Here is a 23,861-nt window from a genome sequence, read left to right on the forward strand (position 1 = left end):
CCTGTACTCTTTCCATCTATCATGATGACTGACTTCGTTGGGAACTGCGCGTAAAGACGGCAATGGTGTCTATCATCAGGCAATTGGCACCGTAGGAGACATGGAACAATGTCCCTCTTCCCCATTCACCTCCAGTCGTCCCGTCTCGTACCCCGGGAAACTCTCCATACATCCCCGTGAAATTGTTGCCGGATTCCGGGCTTAGACATCCCCGTGCCCGTGGGGAAGACCACTTCGGCTCGCATCCGTGTGAACCCGGCCGTGTTGCCGATCGCATTCCAAATAGAGCTTGTGTGTAGGCCAGACTTTATGTCACAACAACTAGACCTTTGCGCGTTCCTACTTTCTCGGTCCTTCAGTGTTTTTGGAAACAGCTCTGGTCTTTTGGAGTTGTCAAAAACAGCCTTCCGCGCAATACAGAGCGACTAAGCATGACTACTGGGATCCAGGATGATATCGAGGTTGCAGGTGAAAGTCATGACACCCATGCAGCGAAACTGGCGTCCACGGAGTCCGACATGGACGTCGTTGTGCTTACGCAAAAGAACCCTTACTTCGAATTCAACTTTATCGGCACTTATGTCGCGATATGCCTTGGTACTATGTCCTCTTATGGAGGGTTTGTTATGCCCGCGACATCGCTTGCATTGATCAACGAGACTATTGGTAAGCGGCCTCGAGGAGTACTAGATACCTTGACTAACAAACCATTAAGGACCCTCACCTAACATTACGTGGGTTGCACTTGTGTGGACCCTAGCTGTGTCTATTGGTTTCACTTTGGTCGGACGTCTTTCGGATATTTTTGGTCGCCGCTGGTTCATGATTGGCTGCTCTTCCCTTGCATTAATCGGTTGCATCGTCGGAGCTACCGCTCAAAATGTCAATACTTTGATCGGCGGCACTGTGCTGATCGGTCTAGCTGCCGCTGGTCAGCTTTCGAGCAACTATATCATCGGAGAACTCGTCCCAGTTGAACACAGAGGCTTTGCGCTCAGTTTCATCTTCCTGTCCGGAGTACCCTTTGCTGGATTCGGCCCTTATATCTCCCGCCTGTTCATCGCCAATACTAAAGCTGGGTTTAGATGGGACTACTATGTGTCCATCATCGTCAGTACGTATTACTATCGTCTTTTGAATATGAATACTAACTTTACTAGACGGCCTAGCGTTGATATTATTCGTCATCTGCTACCACCCACCAAAATTCGACGCCTTACATCGTCATCGTACTAGATGGCAGGAAGTCAAAGATATGGACTTCATGGGGATCTTCCTTTTTACCGCAGGACTTCTTCTCTTACTAATGGGTCTCTCATGGGGTGGCTCACTCTACCCATGGAAGTCTGCACATGTGATCTCTACCATTATCATTGGGTTTGTTCTTTGTGTGCTGTTTGTCGTATGGGGTATGTTTACTCTCTCACCCTTGAGGACTTTATTGATTATATTTCTCAGAATGTTATGCTGGATTGCGACGACCACTTCTTCCCATGCATCTATTCAGAAGTCGGGATTACTGCGTTCTCGTTACCATTACAACGGTCGGTGGAATGCTCTACTATTCCTTGAACGGTACGTTCCGCGACAAGAACGAAGACTTCGGTATTCCCAGAAACGGACTAATCTGATATTCAGTGCTCTTCTCCACTGAGGTGGGTGTTCTATTCACCACGGACATCGTTTATGCTGGCCTACTTTCGTGTGCAATTGGGGGAGGCGTGGCTTTAGGCCAGACTATTGGTGGTATCATCCTCACTCCTGGTGGAAATCAACGATGGAAACTATTCGCCTCGACAATTGGTACAACTGCTTTCACCGTCGCCTTAGCTGGCGGGACTCAACGGGAAACCGCTGCGGCATTAGCAACATGTGCTGCTATCTGCATTGGCGTGCTTGAATCATTAGCCGTGGTCGGTGTTACAATAGTGATTGAAGATCCGTCCGAGATGGGGGCGGGTGCGGGTGCATTCGGAAGTATCAGATCCGTTGGCGGTGTGCTGGCTAGTAAGTCTCTTGATCTTCGTTCTGATCACAGTTCAAATGCTGATGTTTACAGCTACGATCTTCACTACTATTCTCACGAATAAAGTAAGCTCAAACACAGAGTCCATCGTGATTCCTGCGTTACTCAAGGCTGGGCTTCCCTTGACATCTCTCAAACCATTCCTCACCGCTCTAGCGTCGGGCAACTCGGGTGCTATCACTGCAGTGCCTGGCGTTACGGAGTCGATCATCGGTATCGCGGTGGCTCAGACCAAGGTCGCTTACCAGAAAGCGTTCACCGTGGTGTACCTCTCTTCGCTACCGTTTGGAGTTATCTCTATCATTGCAGCTTTTTGGGCCCCAAATATCAAGGACTTGATGACGCACGACGTGGTGCGCAGACTTGACCATGGCCAAAGCACTATTGCTGGGCTGAAGGAAGGAGAGCATATGGAGTTGAAGGAGGTTGTTCAACCAAGCCATTAGGGAACAGGCCAAGTCGGACTACGCATGGGCTACAGTGTGTATCGGGAGACGGCTTTAGTAGTTCATGCACTAGAAGGTCATCATGAGGTAGAAAGCAAAGCTTAGCAGGGAATTGCTGCGCTTTAGGTTGCAACTGCATTAAAGAGGACATAACATAGCAGCGAGCCTTTGGGAGTTGTGCTCACACTATTTGTAGTTCTGATACTGAAGATGATACAACCCTGCTGGTGAAATTCAGTCCTACTGCTGAAAACAGAATGAAATCTCACAACCCCACTCATAATTACCATGTAGCACAAAATCTATTCGATGTCCCATGGGGTATCCGAATTCCTCACATAGGGTGCCAGTCGGACTTTGGGCCCCTTCTCTTCGGCTCGCACGCGACCATTCCCTAGGAATGACCACATGTTGCCGCCATGGTATCGAAAGTCATAGTGCTCCCACCTCACAGTTTTGATTGTTTTCATATAATGTAAAGCCTGGTGTGGATTAGGCCAGGACAAAAGAAGCAAGACTCATAGATAACTTACGGAGCCTCCCCATATCCAGAGTTTCCCACCAACAATATTGTTCTTGTACCAACTGCACAAATCAGCACTTGTACCTTGTTCAGATGTCTCTTAACATACCTCTTGCAATCATCATTCCAGACGGAGCATTTATGCCATTCATCGATATGCTCGTAGAGTTGTCGAACAGGCTCTTCTTTTACTTCCAGCGCACGAATACCTTCCTCTTGCATCCTCTGGATGCACTGCAGGATATACTCCACTTGAACCTCGTTTGATGGCAGAGATGTGCCGGAGGCCCAATTCCCTCGGACACCGTTATGCACGAAGTAGTTGGGAAATTTTGGCACCGTCAAGGCCAGATAAACATTCGGTGCGGAACCAAACTCCTCAGCCATATCAACGCCGTTGACACCTGTGACTTTGAAGGGAGGTGCGAACGCTAGGTTGAATCCTGTTGCACAGACAATAATATCCACTTTGTGTAACTTACCACTATCGTCCACAAGGCCTTCGGGCAGGATCTTTGCAATCTCGTCATGGACCCTCGTCACGTTTGGCTTAACAAGTGCTTCCAGATATCCATCACCAGGTGTGATACGACGGCAGCCTGGGGCCCATTTCGGGATCAGTCGCTCCTTCAGCTCTTCATTGCCAGGTCCAATTCGGCGATTCATTTCTTCTCTCATCATCTTTTCGGCATACTTTGATGTCTCGGATCCTGTGACAAACATATCGAATAAGCTGTTTACTTTGGCCTCAAGGTTTGTACGGTACTCAAGGAATTCATCCGGGTTTTCTCGGAAACGTTTCTTTTCTTCTGCCGAGAAATAATACTGCGCGTTAGGTCGCTCTGCTTGATCTGTGCCTTCTTTCAGTTCGTTAAGCTCTTCAGCGGCAAAGGGTGGTGATATCCTGAATTTATTAGCTCGCTTCTCAGACTACTGATGCATGGAACGCAGGTAGTCACTGCAAACCCACCAAGTCACTGATCTCATGAAAGTAGTTATATGCTTGGCAGCTTACGCAAGGTCAGCGTCAACCAGGTTTCTTCGGACTTTATAGCATACACTTTTGGACCTGAGGTACGATCTGTATTGCGGAAGAACCTGTTCCTATCACTGCAACCGTCTTATCTTTGTAATCAATAGCTGCATTTAGTCAGCATCATATCCGTAAATAGATCAGAATACGCACAGTCGTCCCAGTTTGCGCTGTGTAGAAGTGGGCCCTGAAAGTCGTGTAATCCTTCAATAGCTGGCCCTACCAGGAGTCAGTCTCCAGGGTTTCTAAGTGGACGATCTTAGTACATTTCCAGCTATTGAGAAAACCCGTTGCATTAATGATAACATGGCACCAATCATGGGTCAGACGACCATCGACTTCAACCTCAACGTCGTCTGAGTAGAGTCAATAAAGAGTACAACACCTAGGGGTAGCCGATAAGTCCTACAAATACCACGATCTTCATTCCAGGTTGCAGATATAACTTTCGAATTGAGCTTAACAAAGGGATGGAGTTCATGCTTTGTAGCGAAATCATCAAAGTACTTCCGAATCTCAGGTGCATAGGCATAGAAGCTCGACCAGTCCGGATTCGGCTCAAACGTGTAGGTATAGGAGTGGGCGGGTCTGTGAAAAGTGTCAGGTTCGCCTCCTAGAAACTTGTATCTTCTTACACGTCACAAGCACAGCCTGGGTAGCGGTTTTCGTACCACGTGCCAGCCACAGATGGATTTCTATACAACCAAGTTCGTCAGTAGGGTTTGAGGGTGGGCTCGAGCGTACAAACTTCTCATAAATCACAAGCTCATACTCCTTGAACTTCTTCTTCATTTTGTACCCAACACATAAACCAGCGGAGCCCGCACCAACGCATATAACTCGCATAGGTGAAGGCTTGGAGTGCCATTGTTGCTGGACCTTGTATTCAAGGTCTTTCATGGTGCCACGGTGCAATTCGACAGGGTCAATACGATATGACTCTCAGGATAGAATTGTTACTGCTAGGGATGCAATAGATATTCTTGACGAACAAGCGACATCACCAAGCTGGAAACGTAGATCTCCGATCTCTTCGGACAACAGCCGGTACGCGGCTATCTTGGCTCGATCTCCCAAACCTAGCAAGTTCTCGGGTTTGTGCCGTGGCTTTGCGGGTTCAATGGGAACCCGGACCGAGAAGCACGGCCCAGGAATTAAGTTGAAGGTGCGATCGAGGACTCAAATGGCCAGAATAGCCTCTGTGATCTTGGTGAACGTGTCTTTTACGATTCATCAAACTCGATCTCATCCCTATAGACCAGATGAAGGTCCTACGGTAATCATAGTAGAATAGCAAGGGCCAAACAGTAAGTCATGGTATAAGGATACTAATCTCTACAACCTTCCGATCGCATACCTGGGAAATATACACAGTTTTAACGTAGAGAACTACGACGATAGGATATGGATACCACTATTACCGGCATTGCGGTTGACTCGGCAAGCTAGTAAGGTAAAATCATCGGTTGTGACATAGCAATACCTGCGCAAATGTATGATTTACATTTCCTGTCGTTGTAATATGGTCATTCGAGCTACTCTAGTAATGTCAAGTACCTAGATCCAATGATTAGGTCTCTCCTCCTAGCCTCTCCTTCGGACGAAACAGTATGTATCATGGAATCAAAAAGCTTGACACACTCTTGCCCGATCTGATAGCGCCCTTTTGGCGACATCTGATGTCGGGGCAAGGATTTCGAATCCATGCGGCACGCCAGCATGTAAATGAAACTCTACCCAAACCCCAGCGGCGGCAAGTTTTCTCGCATATTCAAGATCCTCATCGCGGAAGATATCAAGCTCTCCAACGTCGATATAAGCTGGTGGTAAACCAGTCAAATCTTTGGCTCCGGCAGGAGCAGCGTAAGGTGACACATTGTCAGTTCCAATGATATCCTTGCCTAGTAACGCCGTCCAACCAGTAATACTATCTGCATTCCGCCATACGGCGAATTCTTCTAGCCGTTCATCTCTGGTAGTATTGCGGTCATCTAGCATAGGATATATTAGAATTTGCTTTGCTATAGGTGGTGAAAATTGCTGATCTCGAGCATAGAGTGCGAGACCTGCAGCTAAGCCTCCACCTGCAGATTCACCCATCACAGCGATACGGGCTGGGTCAATATTGAGGGTATTTGCGTTGTTTCGGAGCCACGTTAGGCCTGCGAAGCAATCTTGTACCGGTCCGTCGCCGTTACTCTCGGGTGCAAGTCGGTAGTCTACGCTGAGAATTGGCACATTTGTCGTCGCTGCGTGGTTTGCCAGAAACCGTTCGAAGACAGAGACATTGCCGGCCACGTAGCCGCCGCCATGGAAGTGAAGAATGACGGGGCTAGGCTGAGAATTGTGTTTGATAATGTCATTGGCGAACCAGTAGAGTACAATCTGTGCACCATCGACATTATTGGTAGTGTACTTTGTCGGGACCCAGTCAGGCTGTACTGGAAGCGTCGTCTCAAAGATGCTTTTGAACCCCTCTACCATGGCACGGCGAGCATCAATGTCATGAAGTCGAGCTGGGGGTGCTGAGTGCAGAGCTTTAAGAATAGGGCGTGCATGAGAGATAAACTCAGGGTCTGGTACATAGGACATACTGGGCACACAGAGATGGCCGTGGGAGAACTGAATGTCGAGCTTATGGAAAGCTCTGGCTTGAAATCTGTCAGGAACTATACAGGATAGTCTGGCAGTTCAAACATTAGCCGAAACAGTCAGGCGGATCGATATACGTTACTTACTTCACGGCTGTCAAAAAAAGCTTGTTTTCACCTATCTATGGAAGCACGGCTACTGAGCCGTCCTAGGCGAGAGGGGCTGCTTCCACGACCCCGGAATTTCAATAATCTTCTACACCGCTTCCAGGAGCGTCCCGGAGCAGTGAGTTCTGTCCGTCGGCAGTGGTCATGGAGCCCCGCCATTCGGAATGGCCCGATCTACATACTACCGCGACAAGGGAACCGATCTTCTCCCGAAATAGTTGATGTAATTATCGCGAAAGTGTTTGTGTAATTATCCTGGTAATGAGTCTTTTGCCTCGCTGTCTTACAACTGTTAACCAACTTATAACGCTAGAGAAGTGCACCCATAGGTGTGGCTCAACCTCCTTCAGACTTTAAATTTTCAGAGAGCCTGATCAACAGGGAAGGATCAATTAACCTGCAAGATGGATGACTCTTCACCAGTTAAAGACATAGGAAAGCGTTTACTGCCGCAGGTCGTTGACAGCAGAGCCAAAAAAACTCCTGGCCGTGTCTTCACATCAACGCCCCGGACATTGGACCTACATGATGGCTTTTACGACGTCACCTATGCAGAGCTCGCTCACCTCGTCAATTACATGGCTTGGTGGATCGAACGCGAGATGGGCCGTGGTGAGATGTTCGAGACATTGGGTTACATGGGTGCGACAGACTTTCGGTACATCGTGGCATTTCTGGCCGCCATCAAATGTGGCTACAAGCTCTTTGTACCGTCCAGTCGTAACTCTCTGTCCGGCAACTTATCCCTGTTTCATGAGCTTCACTGCGTCAAGTTTATATATACTGCCGACATATATGCAAAAGCTGTGGAACCGAGGGAGAACAAACCCGACCTGAAGCTATTCGAAGCACCTTCTCACCATACGATGTTGGAAGGCAATGCCGAACACTATCCATACAATAAGACGTACGCGGAAGCTGAACATGATGACATTTTCGTATGCCATACGTCTGGAACAACTGGTATGCCCCTGCCTTAGTCATACTTCATTCGGTGATATCGAACCTAATCCCTACACCAGGTGCACCTAAGCCTATCACTGTTAACAATGGTCATTTTACCACTTTCGACAATCTACGAAAGCTTCCTAAAGTAGAAGGCCGGGAGAACCTTGATTACTCCTCGTTGGAAATGAACGATAGTGGGAGGTACTATTCGCCCTTTCCACCATTTCATGTATGTTTTATTACCTGTGCGGTCTTGTGAGACACACTGACAGTAATAAGATGGGCGGAATGCTCACAACGGGTATTATTCCCATTTGGTATGATACACCGGTCGTTGTTGGACCTCCTGATAAGCCTCCAAGCGGAGATATTCTTAGTCAAGTTATCAAACTCCAGCCCAATCTCCGGGCACTCATGACCCCACCAACACCTATCGAACAGCTACTGAATGAGTCTGGTGGGTCGGAACTGGCTGGACGTATGGATTTTGTCCTTTACGGTGGAGGACCTCTTTCACCAAGCGTTGGTAATCGTCTTCGAAAGGTTACCAAGGTTGCCCAATTGATCGGCTCAACTGAGCTGGGGATGGTACCATTACTATTCCCAGGACAAGACACATGGAATTTTTTTGAGTGGCATCCTAACTATAAACTCGAAATGCAGAGATTGGAAGACAACATCTACGAGATGGTCGTACCATATGATCCCTCCTTCGAATGGATCTGCAGAGTCAATCAGGTACCAGCGAAACAGGAATGGCGGACAAGAGACCTTTTCGAACCCCACCCAACAAAATCTGGCCTCTGGCGGTTTTATGGTAGAAGAGACGATGTTATTGTGCTGTCCACCGGTGAGAAATTCAACCCAGTCACCATGGAGGGAATTATACTAGGTCACCCTCTTGTTCGTGGCGCCTTGATTTCAGGTACGGCCAGATTCCAGGCATGCCTTATCATTGAGCTCAGACCAGGCGTGACATTTTCGGCCTTGTCAGAACATGGTTCAGTCAATATGGACGATAAAGCTCACTGTGAGCAGAGTTCGGACGTAACTTGTACGAGCGATCAGCACCATGGCAAACAAGACGATCTGGAGGAACGAATTATTGACTCTATTTGGCCATACATTGAGCTAGCCAACAACGACGGTCCAGCTACCGGAAGAATCTTCCGTTCAAAGATCATTCTTGCCTGCTCAGAAAAGCCTTTCGCTAGAAGCGGGAAGGGTACGGTAATACGATCGTTAACTGAGAAGCTTTATGCAGAAGAGCTAGAAACTCTCTACTCCGGTGCTGAGAGTCATATTCACGTAACCGCTCTCAACAATCCCTGCAGTTTCGAGGACATTCAAAAATTTCTACGAAGAATACTTATCTCATTGCTGGATAAGCCAGACTTGTCTGACGACCAAGATTTCTTCACCCTGGGACTCGATTCCCTCCAGACATCAGAGATCGTCAATGCTATCAAAGCTGGATTGGAGCATTATAAATCAAATCAAGCTTCTATCTCAATCAAAGTAATCTATGCAAACCCGACGGTGGATAAGCTCACAGCCTGGATGGGTAGCATTACAAATCCTAGTATCAACGGCCTGGACGAAAATACTGACGTGGAAAGCCTACGTGTACAGGCCATGTCCAAAATGGTCGAGAAGTATACGAAGGATCTTCCGACACGGAACACGTTGCCCACAGGCTTGTTGCGAACTAAAAGTTCCTCATCCGGCGAGCCAATCTGCGTGGCCTTGACTGGCTCGACTGGCACACTTGGAATGAATCTACTTCAGATTCTACTGCTGGATTCAAACGTCTCAAAGATATATTGCCTTAACCGAGCGCTGGACGCCGAACAACGCCACACCAAAGCTTTCCAAGAACGCGGCCTCCCGAATCTGCTTAACGGAAACAAAGCCGTTTTCTTAGAAGCCAAGTTCGGTGACCCCCATTTCGGCCAATCACCAGAGACATACAAACTCCTGCAACGTGATGTGGACGTGATCATCCACAATGCCTGGAAGGTGAATTTCCACCACCAGCTCGAGTCTTTCGAGCATGAGCACGTCCGCGGCGTAAAGTATATCATCGACTGGAGTGTGGCTACCAATGCGCATGTTTTCTTCGTCTCCTCCATCTCCTCAATTGCTCATCACTTTGCGTGTTTTCCAGGCGCAAAAACGGTGCCGGAGACGCCATTGGAAGACTACCGTACGGCAAAAGATTTGGGGTACGGTGAATCCAAGCATGTCGCCGAACGCATGCTACAGATCGCGAACGAAAAGTGCGGAGTCAAAGCCAGCAACTTACGTGTGGCCCAGGTTGCTGGTCCGACCACTTCCGACGGTGGAGTTTGGAATCGTCATGAGTACATTCCAGCATTAGTACAGACATCTCTCGAGCTCGGTGCCATACCGATCTCCTTCCAGGCTATCGACTGGACTCCAGTAGATGTGATGGCACAGATCATTGTTGATATCATGCACACTGGCTTCAGCTCTAACACCGCAACTGCTTTCCACCTCGTGAATCCACATGTGGTGGCTTGGAAAGACTTTGTGTGCACGACACAGGAATTTTACTCGAGTCGGAAGAAGATCGAAGCAGTGCCTCTTGCAGAATGGATCCGAATGCTCCAAAAAGTAGATGCTACTGATCAGTTGGAGTTGCACAGGAAGCCTGCAGTGAAGATCCTCGACTTTTTCGAAGATATTGAGGTGTCAACACGTGGGGCAGTGAGTGCTAGACACGAGGTAGAAAGCCAGAAGCTGGAACAGTGGCTCGACACAGGAAATGGAGTTCGTGCAAGTGACACGATGGCTCAACTGCGACCAATGGATGGTGAACTATTCAGGACATGGCTGAGACAATGGGACTTCTGATTACAGCAGCTACACCCGAGCACAACCTTGGTTTTAGTTCAATGTAAAGTCACTTCATCCATTATATGAGGTCAACAAAATGATGCTCCGTTCTTACATGTATATAGCATTGTTATTCGTCACGCTACCTTTTCTCCAATGCCGTAAGCTTAAGCCACAAGGGGGGCTTCATCCAAAGGAGGAAAGCCTGCTGATCCGTCCAGCTCTCACACTTTGAATCCAGGTCGAAATCGAAATTCCAGATCATACGAGCCAGGGTTAGTCGCATCTCTGCCAGCGCAAGACTATGTATCCAGTGCATTAGACTCAAAGAAGGGAAGATGAGCAATGGTGTCAAACTTACGATTTCCCAATACAATTTCGAGGTCCGACGGCAAAGGGCTGTAAAGCTGCTCTTTGATCATCTGCAAAATATGGTTCCCCCAGGAAGCGCTCGGGTCGAAAGGAATCTGGATCTCGGAAATGTTTTGGGTCGCGGTATGTGGCCATAGGAGAGACGGAAACCGAAATCTGTCACGGTGAGAAGGACACTCTTTTCCCCTAGCAGTAAAGGATAGAATAGAAGGACCAACGTACGCCCACGGGTACATGCCTCCCGCTAATGATCCCACCTGGTTCTGACACTATCCTTGGTAAGCCGCTTGGGACTGGTGGATGCATGCGGAGAGTCTCGTTAAGGACTGCCAGAAGGTAGGGCAGGGTATTCACGCTGCTGAGAATAATCTCCTCTTCCTTGTCAAAGGTTCCACGGATCTCCTCCTGTAGCTTTTCCATCGCATGCGAATTGCGGCAGAGAAAGTACGAAGCCGCCGAAAGCACCGTCGCAGTAGTCTCTGAGCCCGCCACAATGAAATCACATGCGTTGGCGATAATTTCCTCCTCTGACAAACCTTTCTCTGTATTCTGAGCTGTCTGAATATAGCCTATGAAATCAGCTCTGTCGTTCACGGTGGCCATTCGCTTTTCCACCTTATTTTTTGTCAGGTTATAGTGATCATTTCGTGCTGCCAGCATCTTCTTTGGCATGCCGTACTTCATCAAGAAGTTGAACACCGCCTCACCGCCAGGCATACGCAAAAGAGCATTCGTGTATGCCGCCGACTTGATGTAACGAAATATCATTGCAACCCATGGGTGGTAGTCTGAATCAGCAAGACAGCCAAAAGGTTCTCCAAAGACCAAGTCACCGATAAGATCGAACGACATGAAGTTATACCAGTTCACTAGATTGACACTTGCCATCTGCTGCGCCTTTGCACGCATTCTTTCAATGAGAAGGTCGATGTAAACAGTCATATACCTCTCCTGCTTCTTGAGCACTTGTTCCGAGAAACCATACTGGAACAGTTTTCTTGCGCGTCTATGACCAACAGTATCAGCTTGAATAATTGAATGTGTCTTCCCGAAGCTGCGAACGTAGAACTTTCGGTCTTTTTGCCATTCGGGCACGCCCGGCCGGAATCCGTAGATACCTTCCCATGCGTCGGTGTCCTTGAAGGAAAGGTCATTGGGAGCGATACGCACGACGCTCCCGTACTCTTCATGTAGTCGACGTAAGTCGCTGTGTAGTGTGCCAGCAAGGATTTGCCTAAGGTAGGGAATCCGAGAGGCTGCGTAAGACTTTGGCCCTGGAAAAGAACGGAGTTGGTGGAAGTAGATGTTGTAGATTATCATAAGCAGGAAAGATATTGGACACTATATTTCAATTAATAAACATAACATATAGAGTAGATAAGTTCTGGGGACGACGTACAAGTACGGAAACCCCAGCTGTTGCCAGGGTAAGAGATCCATAGGGATTCAACCATAAGGACTCCCACGGCGTAGCCATTGTTAGCACACTCAAAATGTACTGTTCAAGCTTACTTAGGTGGAACCGTTTACATATCGCGAACAATAGTTGATTCTTCTAGTACCTGTAATGCTTCTCACGGCTATCTTGCTCGTAAGAAACTCGGTGACCCGAAGCCTATTTCGGCGAGGAGGCGGTCAAGGCGGGGAAGCAGCGGCCGCCTTATAGTCATGCGACAGTCGATAGCCGAAAGACGGCGAAAAGTCTAAAACCACCAACTAGCGTAGGCGTTAAGGCTTTGTTTACGTGAGGAATCCTGATTTGTGGCTGACTAATGAGGTTGTGGACAACCATAAAGCTTCGTCACGTGGATGAGCAATTATGCTCCTCGGGCTGTTATTGTTGTTGGATGGTAGTGACGGCTTTTGTTTTGTGATGCCCTGCCTTCTCACTCATCTGCTACTGTGTCGTGCTTAACATTGCATCTATCGTGCCTTGCACATGTACACCATTAATTAGCGGCGCTCTATACAGCTCTCCTGTCACTGCAGCAAAGTCGTCGGTGGCCGCTGTTCAATGTCTCCATGCCGTCTGTCACTGGAAAAGCCTATGCTGCCTTACGGCGGTCAATGACCTTCCCTCACTTTGGCAGCCGTAACAACGACGGTGACCAGTTCACGCACACAGGCTCCACCCACGGAGTCGAACGTCTTGCAGGTATGGCGAAAGATAATGGACCCATATTCCGATCTGAGGGTCGATATGCTTGAGGCTCCATCTTAGCTGATAAAATCGCAGTTGTTCGTCCCAGGTTCACAGAATTGACAATGTTGACTTGATCAACATGCCAACCTCTCCCATGTGCCCACGTGCAGACACCTTCAAGACGATCCTACGCGAAGCTCGTCCCTCCTGCTATCTGCAATCTCAAAGCATGTCAACGTCACAACAACCCTCCGCGCAGTCACTTCTTCTGTGTCGTGCCTCAGATGACATTCTTGGGCGTCTGATAAACAATCTGACTCCTTCGTTCAGAACGAATCTTTTTAGGACGGCCTTTCAATCAGGTTTCCTTTATATTGTGTAGGAAGGGGAGAACGATTGGTCGTCTGGGCGAAGTAATCGATGTTGCAACTGTCGTCAAGACTACTTGCCGCAAGCACACAAGCACCACTGCTGGGTACTGGTCGCAGACTTATCTGCTTTGCCAGCCAGGAATAGTACAGTGGTCACATCATTGAAGGACCCTAAATTAGGCATGGTGAGTCCGAGTTGGTTTTGAGAATGTGTTTTCAGGAGATGCAAGCCCTCTTATCAACATATTGACCATGAAGATAAGGGCACAGTGAAAATGCATAAGGATGTACCGAATTCAGTCTGATACGGCAGTTGTGTAGCTCCCAGTTGACCTGCAACGCATGGCGCCACTGGATTTTAAGGCTCAAGTATGTTGAAGAGTCTCCGACAAAGACGAGATGGTATACATATAGAAATACTGTCAAACGGCAAGATTACGCGATGGCTTGCCGCACCATTCAATGGTCTAACAGCGCCTTATTACACCAGCGTTTAAGGGCGACGACGAGGTCTCGATCAGTAGGTAAATCACGATTATAGGAAGTAGGTAAATAATGCCTCTCTTACCTATAAATACGTGATAAGTATATAGGTAGTTATAAAAAGGTAAAGAATTTAATGTATTATATTATATATACTATTTAATAGTTATAAGCTCGGAATCGTATTCCTTACCAAGATTTGCTAGTAACTACTTCTAGCCGAGTATACCCTAAATTTAAACTAATTAGAACGCGTCGTTCGATAAGGCTACTATAAGGAGGTCTTAATAGATAGATAAGATCAAATAAAAGTAGCGATACTAGACTAAGTCCTCTAATCAAGCGGTTCTATAGAGACTTAAAGCCTTAAGGGTTTAAGTGTCCGTAGAACCTATATTCCCTATATATATCGTATACGCTAAGCCTACTAGAGTTAGACGAGTTTAGATAGTTTAGTAGGTACTGGCTTAATAATTACCCCTCCCCTTAGGCGTCTTACCCTTAAGACGCGAAGTGCCCCTAAAAAATCGAATATTTACTAATTATACGAGATTCTACTACTCTTTAGGTTTAGTTATACTATATATACGAAATAGTGCTAAGACTATAGAGAAAAGTACAAAGTTACTAGACTTTTAAAAAGTTAGGGACTTTTTTAAAAAGTTTTAGTATATATCTTAATTAGGATATATTATTTTATTTTTAATCCTAAATTTTAAACTTCCTCTTCTTCTTTTTTCTCTCTTTATACTATAAATATTTTATATTTCGTATATATTCTTTATTTATTCTCTTTACGCTTATTACTCTCTTTATATTATCTTCGCCTATAAGTAAACTCGTTCTTAATTTAAATCTTTACGCGTTATATTTTTACTATAGTCGCTACTCTCTCGACTCCCTTATATTTAATCGACGAGATATTTACTTATACTTATAACTTTTATTAAAGATATATATATACTTTAGCTCGTAATAATAGTAAGGTTTATATTATAGCTCGTTACTATAAGAAGTATTCGCGTTATCGTAAAGTATATAATAAATATTAGCTCGTAAATATACTCGAAATATATATTTACTAAATAGTTACTAATATTTTTAAGTCCTCTATAACTACTATAAAGCGATTAATAAACTTATCGAGAATTAGTTATCTAAAGATAAGGAATTCCTCTTTCGCTTCGATTTATATTACGTACCCTAAACGTATCTAAAATATATACTAATTATATTTATAGCTACCTCTCTTCGCTTATATATTACTATCTTAGATAGAGCTATAAAAGACTCTAGAGAAAAGACTTCTATATTACTTCCTTATATCGACGATATTTCTACTACGCTCTTTAAGAGTAAAATCTTCGTTTTCTTTATCTTTATCTTCGCTTCTATCTCTTTTACTAAGTTTATTTAGTAGATACTTATATATACTATTCGAATTCTTATCGAGATTATCGCGACTATAGTATATACTATAAATATATCTAAAATATATATAGCTAATAATTTCTAGAGTAATATTTTACTCTCTCTCTAGCTCGACTAGATTACTACTATTCGGCTCTCTTCTCGAGACTAATCGAATAGTATACTAAAGCTAAATAATTCTAACTTTAGTACATTAAATAGTTTTAAATCTAATATATTAGAGTAAACTACACTTTTAGTCCGCTTACGATATACTCTACTCTTTCGACTAGTATATTTTCGTTCTTTTTCTCTTAGATCTTATATAGTTAAAGTTTATATATATTTATATAATAGATTTATTTTAATTTACTATTAAAGATAATAGATTAATTTTTATTATTACTTTTTAGATATATTTTTAGTATATTCTTAATATATTCTTTCGACGCCTTTAAGGCGAAACGACTTTACTATTTAATATAAAAGTATTATTTTATCTCTTACTCTTCTTAAATCTTTCGATCTCTTCTTATATATATATAAGATATTCTAGTAGTTCCTAAATATTATCTTCTTTCGAGAATTTCTTTTATCGTACTAGAAATTATTTCTCTTTTACTCGTATTTTATATATACTTAAGATTTATTCTACTTTATATTTATCTTCGCTATTAATATTTAATAATTCGAGTATTTCTTGTTCTTCGCGTTAATAATAAGATTTTAATAAAAATACGTAAAAAGTATAATATAAGCGCCTATATTTTATTAATAACTTTAGTTTATAGATATTTATATTAACTTTCTATAGTATTCTAAAGAGCTTTATAAAATAATCGCTAAACTTAAAGGAAATACGTTATATATAAATATATTTTATAAATAATATAACTTTTTATCTCTTTTAGAAAATCTTATTCTTATATTTACTATTATAGTATTTAAATATATTTTCTTAAGTAGCCTTTTATATTTCTTTACTTAAGTATTAGGACTTCTCTCTATACTATATTATTTACTAAATTACTTCGCTATAACTACTTTTTATTTAAGATATAATATTAATATATATTGAGAGTATAAAGATATATACTATCTTAAAAGATATTCTCTTAGTCGAAGTATTTATAATATTATTATAAATAAATTTCGCGCTTATAAATAATTTAATCTAGTTATTTTACTCGTAATTAATATAATACTATAAATAAATCTTTAATATTTAGTTTATTCTCTTCGTTTATTTATTAATTTACGAATAGAAAACGATTAAGAAATATCTTTAGATTATAAAGTAATAGTATATACTTCCTTAATATTTAGCTATAAATATAGTACTTCTATTACTTACGATTAAGCGTAGTACACTATATTTTATAAATATCTTATCGATTAGTAAATTAACTATCTCTAGGGCGTTAATATTTATTTTATAAAGTATATAATAAACTATCTTCGAGTATTGATCGATTATATTTAGAATCGTATTATATACTCTTTCTTTATATTTTAATAACGATAACCTTACGATAAAGTCTATAGTAATATTTTACTAAGGCTAATTTAATTATATTAATAATATTAATAGACTATAAAACTTATATTATAGCGCTTTTATTCTTTAATATATATCGTAGAATTTATAATATTTCTCGATATCTTTAGTTAGTATTTATTATTAAAAGAATTTATATATTATCTCTTTTATTCTTTATATACTAAAGTATTTATCTTATTATAAGTTATTATAATTTACTCGTAAGATTTCTACTTTAACGAGAAGATTTCGAGATATATATATAACGCCTTTATAGTATATTAACTATATATTATTAATTAACTATCGATCGATATTTAGAGTACTAAGTACTTTTTATTTACGAGCTTTATATTAGTTATCTTTCGCCTATAAGGCCCTTATATACTTAGTTACCTCTTTAGGTATTTAGTCGAAAGATATTTCTTCTATAGGGAGCGATATACTCGTTTTGTATTCTATACGTATTATAAATAATAGTAAAGTATATACTCTTCTCTTCTTTAGTAATACTATATAGTATTCGCTTTTAGTTAAGTTAAGAGATCTTTAAACTTAGCTATATATTAAAGCTTTAATTATAACTATAAAGTTAATATCGCTTTCTATAATCGACGTACTTTTTAGGAGCTTCTCTCGCTCTTTTAGTATACTTTCTATACGCTTTAAGATAAGTTTACGTAATAGATTTTCTCTCGACTCTATAATTATTATAAGATCTAAACGTCGCGATAAAATATTTATAGAGTTATCTTTTCTCTTACGATATTAAATAATAAAGTCGAATATAACTAAGTATTTTATTTATCGTACTTATTATCTATTTAATTTCTTTATAGTTATAAAGAACTATAGTATTTTATAATCGAAGAGTATAAGTATACTCTTAATAAAGGCTTTAAGATAGTATCTTTACTATTTAAAGATCTTTACGATTATAAATATTTCTTAATCTATAGTAAAATAATTTCTTTATTTTTTAGAAAACTTCTTAAAGTAAAATATTATTAATTTTTATATATCTTTAGTATATTTTAAGTTCGTATAGAGTTAAGAATAAATTCTACTTATTATTTTTATCGATACGTTAACTTCGATCTTTAATTATAGTCTATAATCGAAGTAAGTTAGTAAAGATATATTAGAAAAGAGATTCTTAAGAAGTTAAAATATATACTTTATATTCTTAGGCTATAGGAAGAGTTCGATTTTCTTTCCTTTTTTTATTTCTTTAAGAAGATTAGTAATTAAGGTCGTAACGATAAAGTAAAGATATATAAATCTATAATAAAAGTTCGTAAATTTAATAAAGACTTAAATATCTCGATATATTATCGATATAAACTATTTTTAAATTACTTAAATTTTATTAAGATTAATTAATATATTTACGACGCTTATTTAAAATCTTAGAAAGTTTACGAAATTCTTTCGAAACTTATATTTTTTTAGCTTTACGAATAAGTATTCTTCTTAAAGCTTTATTAATATTAAATATATATATTATATATACTCTTTAAGGTTCTCGCTATAAATTAAAATATTATCTATATATATAATATAAATTTCGTCGAGTAATTATTTTAGGATCTTATCGATATAATCTTAAAATATAGTAAGTATATTCGTAAGACTAAAGAGTATAACTATATACTTATAGTAATTATAACGAGTATAAAATATAATCTTTTAGCGATCTTTCTCGACTATAGATATTCTATAGTAAGTATCTCGAAAATCTAGTTTAGTAAATATCTTTACTCGTAATAATTGATTTAGAATTTTCGAGATAAGTAAAAGTAGTCTTCGATTTTTAATAATAACTTTATTTAAAACTTAATAATTAATATAAAGGCGTAGTTTCTTATTCTTTTTAAATACGAAAAGCACTAGTATCTCTATTAGTAACTAACTTTTTTAGATTTATTTATTTACTCGAGCTTTTTTAATATATTTACGAAATATTTATAATTTATATATACTTATAGAGTAAATAAATTTATATAAAATACTTTTACTCTTTTTTATAGATATACTATATCTTATCTTAATACTTCTTAATAAAATAATTTTAAATTTCTTTTCGAAGAAGATTTTAATAAAGTTACTATATTTAGATAATAATTATAATATATTTACTTTCGCGATATATAAATATCTCGTTTCGTATTCGTTTTAAGATCGCGACTTTAATATAGCGACTATTATATTAATATATAGTTTAGTAAAAATTTTCTTTAAGCTTATCTCTATAATTAAGAGCTTTATAGTATAATAGTACTACTCTCTATTTATTTAATTAATATTAAGATTTACTTTCTCGAGCTATAGATATTTAAGTATTATATTATACTTTTAAATATCGATCGTAATAAAGTTTATTATATATAAAGTAAATATATTACGAATATTCTATATACTTATCTTAAGAGAGTATAGTTTATATACTCGTAAGATATAGTTATTTATACTACGCGCTCGAATAGTACGATTACTAAAGAGTAGCTTTTTATCTATAATTATAAATTATAAAATAAAGTTCTTCTTAACTTTAAAGTTAATAAGTATATTTAAAGATTAATTTATAAATATTATTACGAAGTTAGCCTAAATAATAAGAGAGTTAAACTTACGCGCGCTTACTATAGAGATACTTAACGCTATAGAAGCGCTTATAACGTTAATATTTAGTTTTTTAGTTTATCGCGATAAGGGTACGCTCTAGTTACGTTTATATCGCTCCCCTTACTCTCTTCTTTAGATTTACTATAATATTTAAATACTCTATACTTAGATTTACTATACTTATAGTAAATAATTAGTTTAGTTATTATAAATTCCTTTCTTTCGAAGTAATAAATCTCGACGATAGTATTAGTATTTAGATAGCGTTAGTTAATACTTTTACTATACGAAGAGAGTTTATTATATTTACGCCTCGATAAGAAGAGCTTATCGAATTATTTAGCTTTCTCTTATCGAGTTCTCTAGCGATTTAGCTTCTTTTAGCGCTAAGTCTTAGCTAGAATTTACTTACGATTATTAATCTTCTTATATTCGCGTAAAATCTTCGTATATAAGTTAAGGCGTAAATATTTAAGAAATAACTATATCTTTTATTTATCTTTCGTAAGAGTCGATATATTCTTTTCGAGAATCTCGATTTTGTCTAAAAGATATCGTATCGATTAGAAGTCGCCTTACTTCTTATTCGTTAACGTTTATAGTAAGTTTACTATACGATTCTTTAAGTTAAGTATAACTCTTTAATAAAAAGTTATAAATTCGTTCTAAGTAGTATAGAGTTTAGTATATTTTAGCTAAGAAGTAATCGTAATATCCTTAAGATATATAGCTACTTTTTCGATATATTTCGCTTACTTTTCGAGAGTAAAGAATTTATTAGCTTTATTTCTTATTTACTATTTAATATTAAAAGTTTAAAGCTCTTAAATATTTTTTCTATAGTAATAAGAAGAGTTTACTATCCTAAGACGATTCGTAAAGCGTTTCTTATCTAAAGATATTAAAGAGTATCGTCGTTTCGCGTTAGTATACGCTACGCTCTCGATATAGATCGATTTCGTAAGCGCTTCGTCTATAGCTTCGAGTTCGAGTATCTCGAGCTTAAGCTAACGATTTTAATATCTACGCTACTCGATAACTAGCGCTTAAATACATTCGTAATATTCGTTAAACGTCGCTTTAGTTTCGTTTTTAGGAATACTAAGCGAATCCCTATACGAGCGTAACTCGAATACGTTTTAAGGGTAATCTTCTCTCGTCGAGGTTAGGCCTAGAGTACCGCTCGAATAGGTTACTAATATTATTACTACTTTCGTTAGATCGTTATCTAGAGAAGACTTTAAGAATTATAAAGAGGTCTTAATAAATAGATAAAATTAAATAGAAGTAGCGATACTAAACTAAGTCCTTTAACTAAGCGATTCTATAGAGACTTAAAGCCTTAAGAGTTTAAGTATTCGTAGAACTTATATTCTCTATATATATTATATACGCTAAGTCTACTAGGGCTAGGCGAGTTTAGATAGTTTAGTAGATATTAGCTTAATAGCTACTAAGTTAGTATCTTCTAAATTTACTTATTAAGAATAAATTTATATAATAATACTATTAATTAATTTATAGTAACTATATCTTATTTAAATAACTCTTTTATAGTAACTAAGGTCTTTATTATTCTCGATAAGATTTAGGACTAAAACGAATAGTTCTATAAAATACGTAACGAGGTAGTCTCGTACGATATTTAATAGTATATCGATTCGGTAATTACGTCGAATTTAATATAGTTACTACTATCTTCTTTACTACTAATAGTAGCGATAGTTAGGATTAAAGTAGTAATTTACGATGAATTTAGTACTAATAAGAAGAAGATATATAAGATATTATATTAAGATTATTAATATCTCTTAAAGATCTACGAGCGTAAGTATATAATATTAAGGGCCCTTAATAAGTTAATTAACGATACGATCGTTAAATATAATTTAGTATATATTAGGAAGGATTACTTATAGCTATAGTAAAAGCTAACGATACTTTATTTACGACTATTATTTATATTCTTCTATAAAGAAGCGAAAGTAATTAAGCGCTATAAAGTATTATAATAAGTACTAAAGGCGAAAGATATTAATATCTAGTTAGTAAAGTAAGAAGTTACTTATATCGACGCCCTAGAAATAGAAATTTCTAAGATAAGTCGTAAATAACTAGTTTTCGACTTTCTTAATATCGTTATAAGTATTAAGGAGATCTAGACTAAGACCTAAAGGTTAGTCTTACTTATAGACGAGAATAGCTACTCTTATAATTTACTTAAGGTTATATAGCTCTTTAGATAGTTATAATTATACGATAAAATAACTAAAGCGACTCGAGCCTCTTATATTTTATTCGTAATCTTTTAGGGTAGATAATTAAGTTCTTCTAAATACTTTTACGAATAACGATATTAATATATTGACTATAACTACGTAAATAAAATAAAATAACTATTATACTAAAAGCTAAATACTACTACTTAATAGGACTTTAAGAATAAGCTTAAAAATAATACTCTCTTTATCTCTTAAATCTCTAAAGCTAAATAAAAGACTAGTAAAGAAATAATTCGAAAAGATATCTTCGTCGACGACATTAGTAATACTTCGATAAGCGAAAAGTAGTTATTAGGGATATTTATAGCGGCGTACTTAATAATAACGAGATACTCTCTTATCGATAAATAAATTATCGATTTAGACTTCGATATTTATCTATATAACGAAAAGAAGGTATCGTATTAAATAATACGCTCTACTTAACTTAACGATAGAATATAATACGATATCGATACCTATTCTATCGATAATTACGATACTATCGTAATTAATGTCTTTACTAATAACAAGCCTAGGACGATAATAATTACGAAAGTCGCTTACGTATTAAGATATATAATTAATATTATCTTTCTATTATACCTTATAGTAAAAAGCGTATACTAGGACGACTTAATAAGAAGCCTATAACGTAATAAAGAGTACCTTTATTACGTTAAATAATAGAAAGAACACTTCGTATTAGGAAATATAACGACTTAATTAATTTACTTAGTATTTATCTTAAGTATAGCGCCGTATAATAATAGGACTTATACGACGATAGAATAGTATTAAATTATAGAATACCCTAATATCGAGACTATTAACTAATTACTACGGAATACCAAAGGGATTTAAATTACGATTAAAAATATCTTAATAATTATTAAGTACTAAACTTATAGTGTTTCTAAGATTAAGGAAATAATCTCACGAAGACTTAAGTACGAAAACACTATAACTTAACTATTTTAACGAGTCTTATATAATTTAGCTATTCTTAACGAAGCCTATAATAACGATAAGTATATAAGTTACTTTAATAACTATAAGACTTAATTTAATTATATTTATACTTATTTAAATAAGAGAGACTATATTTTAGCTATTCGAGCTTATTTAGCCTTACTTAAGAATTATTATAGAATCGTCTCTTTCTTTATAAGACTCGATAAAGAGATCTCTTTAAGTAAGGCGTTTAATAAACTTATAATTAAGAAAGAAATTATTATTAAACGATCGACTTTATATACTCTTATATAAAACGATAACGCTAAATACTTAAGGAGTATAATTATTTAAAGAGTAAGAGTAATATATATATATATATAATTATCTATAATACTATAGCCTAAGCTAATAAAAATAGCTAAGTATATACTTAAGTATATATTAATTTAAGTATTAGAATAGAAAATACTATTTAAAGTAGTTAATAAAGAAAAGTTAAGGTTAAATTATTTATATATAGTTAACTATCGAGCCTATATTCTAATTAATAAGATATTAAGAAAAGATAAGCTTTATAAGCGAGTCTTTATAGGCTACTATATCGAATATTAATTATATAATATTTAGTGTATTTAGGACTCTATTAACTACTAAATTATTATATTTAGAAATATTATCTTCGACGAGTTAATACTATATAATCCTAATAATCTTAATAACGATTGATTAATATTAAGAGAGATACTAAATATAGTAAAGATAATTAATAACTTTATTAATTTAAAGCCTTACTAAAAGTAATAAGATCTAAAGAATAATAAGAATACGATTATTATTATATATATAGTACTTTATTAATAATAATCGACTAATTAGAAAGTATTTAATAATACTTAAAATACGACTTAAAAGAACGTTTTAATAACTATAGTAAATTAAGCCTTAAATATATAAGGTCTTTTAAGCCCTAAGATAACCCTAGGACTTAAGGTTAATTCCGCTAATTAAGAGTCGCCAAAGAATTTAGTCGATTAATTAAAGAGCCGAATTCTCGGGAAACTTAATATTATACTACGAGTTATAGAGATAATAGTATTACTTTTAG

The 23,861-nt window shown here is 38.1% G+C and overlaps 5 protein-coding genes across 5 annotated transcripts; 2 read left to right on the forward strand and 3 right to left on the reverse strand.

Moving 5' to 3' along the window:
• Window positions 1-431: 431 nt before the first annotated feature.
• Window positions 432-2,472, forward strand: EDD37DRAFT_672730 (fungal trichothecene efflux pump; the record flags this gene model as incomplete). The annotated part of the gene is made up of 6 exons (XM_062819455.1): window positions 432-666; window positions 716-1,114; window positions 1,161-1,409; window positions 1,459-1,575; window positions 1,639-2,007; window positions 2,060-2,472. 6 exons carry the CDS (start codon window positions 432-434, stop codon window positions 2,470-2,472), a joined length of 1,782 nt encoding a protein of 593 aa, XP_062676390.1.
• A 302-nt stretch (window positions 2,473-2,774) lies between these two features.
• Window positions 2,775-4,928, reverse strand: EDD37DRAFT_685103 (cyclohexanone monooxygenase; the record flags this gene model as incomplete). The annotated part of the gene is made up of 10 exons (XM_062819884.1): window positions 2,775-2,954; window positions 3,006-3,057; window positions 3,105-3,899; window positions 3,966-4,005; window positions 4,055-4,135; window positions 4,182-4,247; window positions 4,295-4,384; window positions 4,438-4,616; window positions 4,664-4,723; window positions 4,777-4,928. The coding sequence occupies 10 exons, from the start codon at window positions 4,926-4,928 to the stop codon at window positions 2,775-2,777; spliced, it is 1,695 nt and encodes a 564-aa protein (XP_062676391.1).
• Window positions 4,929-5,552: 624 nt separating this feature from the next.
• On the reverse strand, window positions 5,553-6,708 carry EDD37DRAFT_619805 (arylesterase/monooxygenase). The gene has a single exon (XM_062815879.1). It carries the CDS (start codon window positions 6,618-6,620, stop codon window positions 5,652-5,654), a length of 969 nt encoding a protein of 322 aa, XP_062676392.1. The 5' UTR covers window positions 6,621-6,708; the 3' UTR covers window positions 5,553-5,651.
• A 483-nt stretch (window positions 6,709-7,191) lies between these two features.
• Window positions 7,192-10,612, forward strand: EDD37DRAFT_646220 (uncharacterized protein; the record flags this gene model as incomplete). Its single annotated transcript, XM_062817709.1, has 3 exons — window positions 7,192-7,750; window positions 7,810-7,964; window positions 8,015-10,612. 3 exons carry the CDS (start codon window positions 7,192-7,194, stop codon window positions 10,610-10,612), a joined length of 3,312 nt encoding a protein of 1,103 aa, XP_062676393.1.
• Window positions 10,613-10,723: 111 nt separating this feature from the next.
• Window positions 10,724-12,443, reverse strand: EDD37DRAFT_672760 (toxin biosynthesis cytochrome P450 monooxygenase; the record flags this gene model as incomplete). The annotated part of the gene is made up of 4 exons (XM_062819456.1): window positions 10,724-10,896; window positions 10,956-11,122; window positions 11,189-12,307; window positions 12,366-12,443. 4 exons carry the CDS (start codon window positions 12,441-12,443, stop codon window positions 10,737-10,739), a joined length of 1,524 nt encoding a protein of 507 aa, XP_062676394.1. The 3' UTR covers window positions 10,724-10,736.
• Between the last annotated feature and the right edge of the window lie 11,418 nt (window positions 12,444-23,861).

This window comes from Exophiala viscosa, assembly GCF_022695815.1.
Source record: "Exophiala viscosa unplaced genomic scaffold EDD37scaffold_1, whole genome shotgun sequence".
Taxonomy (NCBI): domain Eukaryota; kingdom Fungi; phylum Ascomycota; class Eurotiomycetes; order Chaetothyriales; family Herpotrichiellaceae; genus Exophiala; species Exophiala viscosa.